This window comes from Mercurialis annua, linkage group LG6 (genome assembly GCF_937616625.2).
Source record: "Mercurialis annua linkage group LG6, ddMerAnnu1.2, whole genome shotgun sequence".
Taxonomy (NCBI): Eukaryota; Viridiplantae; Streptophyta; class Magnoliopsida; order Malpighiales; family Euphorbiaceae; genus Mercurialis; species Mercurialis annua.
The window spans coordinates 5,091,774-5,094,902 of NC_065575.1; the positions used below are offsets into that span (position 1 = coordinate 5,091,774).

Here is a 3,129-nt window from a genome sequence, read left to right on the forward strand (position 1 = left end):
GAGAGTGTTGGTTTCTACTGTCAAACCTACTCTCGTCCATCCTCTCATCACCACCGCTGCCATCTTCTCGCCGGAATTTCATAACCTCAAAATTTGACGTTGATCTAACTTAAAACGCCACCTCAAATGACAGCCACCACAATCATTTGAAATTAAATTTGATGCTCAAGAAGCTGTAATTAAGAAACCGTAGTACCTATGGCCGATTAGAAGTAAAGAACGATGGGATTAATAAAGAAAGAAGAAGCAGAGATTGAAATGATTTATACAGTGAGAACCTCTATCATTGAAATAGATCTTTCTCTCCGATTTGACAGTCTGACCAGCACCGCCGTTGATGCCGTCGTTGATACCATTGGCCACCGTCGGTCGGGTAACCGTAAACTAGAACATAGTCCCTTGAGTTTTGGTTGACGGGACCAGGTAAGCAGCACCTGTAGACACACATGACAACCATTTCTAACTCACAAGTGAGGGGTAAATTAGGACAACGATTATATTGAGGTATACTATAGAAATAGATTTTAAAAATTGAGAGATTTCTGCAAAAAATAAAAAGCTGGGTCACTAACATAAACTTTTGAATTTTTGGGTTATATGGTATAATTTTCTCAACTTTGAATTTGATAGTATTTGATAGTTACAGAGGCCCATATTAGTCTTACATAGCATTGAAGTGGGCTTCATTTAATCACAAATTTCAAATTTACGATGTATATCCATTTTGTTGAAGCAGCCTAACGGTCTTCTACACAATTTCCACCGCACTGTAATCGCCACTTGCCCAAACACAGACGAAATTTTAAAATTTAGCTTTTCAATTTCCAGTAGCACAGAAAAATTGAAGAAGGAAAAGAGATGGGAAATGGTACAAAGACAGAGGTAGCCATAGAAATTTCACCGTCGCCGTCATCGGAAGACGGGACGCCGCTCCGACCGATATTTTGCCTGAAAAACAAAATGGATACGAAGCCATTTGATGATGCTTACGACTGTTTCATACTCGATTTTGATCAGCAAGACTCTCCTCTTAATCGCATTTCTCTTTCTTTTCATGATGACGATGATCTCGCGGTAGTTGCTGAAAAGGGTCAGGTTAGGGTTTCTTTTTAATTCGCTTTTATTATAGTCTGCGCTTCGTTAATTAGTTTAAAAATTGGTTAAATTTGTTTGTTTTACTGTAATTTATAGGTAGCTTGTAGAGATTACCCACATTCAAGACATCTCTGTGTGAAGTTTCCATTTGAGACAACGCCTCATGAGAAATTCTGCCCACTGGTGATTTCACTTGATTTCTCTCATTTGATTTGTTAATAGCTATGTAGCACGGAAACGGAAACGGAAACGATAAAATAGAAAACTAGAAATGAAAAAAATAAAGAAATGATATTTTTAATAAGTAATTAAAAATGTAGGATTGTATAAGTTTTCGCGAAATATAGATTAATATGATTCGTTTGATTTCTCTGTTTTTGATACAAATGTGAATATTGATTGATTGAATGACTGAATAATTGATTGATAATAGTGTTATTGCTACGTTTGCGATTTGGCTGCACCGTGCAAGCTCTGGAAAGATCCTAGATCGGCGCATTGTCATGCTACGGGAAACGTTGATGCTTGGAAATCGGAGAGGAGGTCGAGAAGAAAGCAGCAGTCTCCACCCTCAAGTTCAAGTGAATGGAGCTCCTGACTCTATTGTTCATTCTGATCCTTTTTTTTGAAGGCAATGGGTATGTAAAACATGATTTATCAACTTGGGTTGCAAATTCTGCTGTCAGTTAATCAAATTCATGCTTTGAATTTGATTCTTTTTGGTAATATAGGTAGTTTTAGTGTGTGGGATATTACTGATTTAAGGAGAATTTTGTGCTCCTTCACTTAATTTAGATGAGAAGAACTCTATTCAAATTTAGTTATGTTCAGTTTTAGTATGTGGAATATGACTGGTTTGAAGGAGAATTTTGTTCTCCTTTGCTTAATTTGTATGAAAAGAACACTAATCAAATCTAGTTATGTCTGTAGTTACCGGGAACTTGATGGTACATGTATGGAAATAGGATACGCCACTTATGTTTTTCCAGCGAAACAAAGGATATTTCAATCGGACGAATCTGTATGGTCCGATATATCACACAAGTCGCACTGGAATCGTGAGGGTTAGGATACGTCAATCTAAATGGAATCGTGAGGGTAGGGGGTAGTTAGTACGCCAATCTGGTAGCACGATAACTTTGACTATGTTGATTTTTCGCTCCTATAACTTTAAATATCAGGAACATGATCTAATTGTTAATGCACAGCAGTTGGCTAAACTGAGTTAGTAGATATGAAAGATAACGAGCAAATCAAGCTAAGAACACAAACTTGATAAATTTACTATTATCGGTTAGCAAATTCTTTGTATTTTTAATTTTTACATCATCTGTGTTAGTTTCTTCGTTTATGCAATTTAAGTTTGCAAGCTTTCATATTAACTCTAAGCAATTTATTTTGAGCATGACCTTGAAGTACTTTCCGGATAATTCAAAATTTTTAATTGTTTAAAGTTGAAATCAGATTATCAAATTGAGACTGTACTCTCTAGCATACCTGTAAAAATTGCATGTGTTCTGAATAAAATAAATTGTTTTGACATGCCTATTTTTTTTTTTTGTTGACATGCCTAGTTGAACACTGTTATGTCATACTATAAATTATTGGGTTAATGTCAAAAAAAAAATCACGAACTTTACATGTTTTCTCATTTTAATCATGAAGTTTTAAATTTTCTCATTTTCATACACGAATTACCACTTTTTTTCAAATTATACACGGTGTTGAGGTGACACTCATTCATTGGTGTAAAATGACCTTCACCTCAGCGAATTACATCAATGGAACCGTGACACCTCAGCATCGTGCATGAATTTGAGAAAAAGTGGTAGTTCATCATAAAAATGAGAAAATTTAAAGTGCATGATTAAAATGAGAAAACATGTAAAGTTCGTGAATTTTTATGACATTACCCCTAAATTATTTTGACATGAAGGTGAAATATTTTTTGCTCCTATAACAATAACAATAGAAAAATACTTTCATTCCTGATATGATCGAATATTATGTATATGTTAAAATACTTTGAATACT

At 34.8% G+C, this 3,129-nt stretch overlaps 1 protein-coding gene across 1 annotated transcript; it reads left to right on the top strand.

The window, feature by feature from the left end:
* The first annotated feature begins 684 nt into the window (after positions 1–684).
* Positions 685–1,982, top strand: LOC126687986 (RPM1 interacting protein 13-like). Its single transcript, XM_050382541.2, has 3 exons — positions 685–1,095; positions 1,192–1,278; positions 1,529–1,982. The coding sequence occupies exons 1-3, from the start codon at positions 859–861 to the stop codon at positions 1,691–1,693; spliced, it is 489 nt and encodes a 162-aa protein (XP_050238498.1). The 5' UTR covers positions 685–858; the 3' UTR covers positions 1,694–1,982.
* The last annotated feature ends 1,147 nt before the right edge of the window (positions 1,983–3,129 follow it).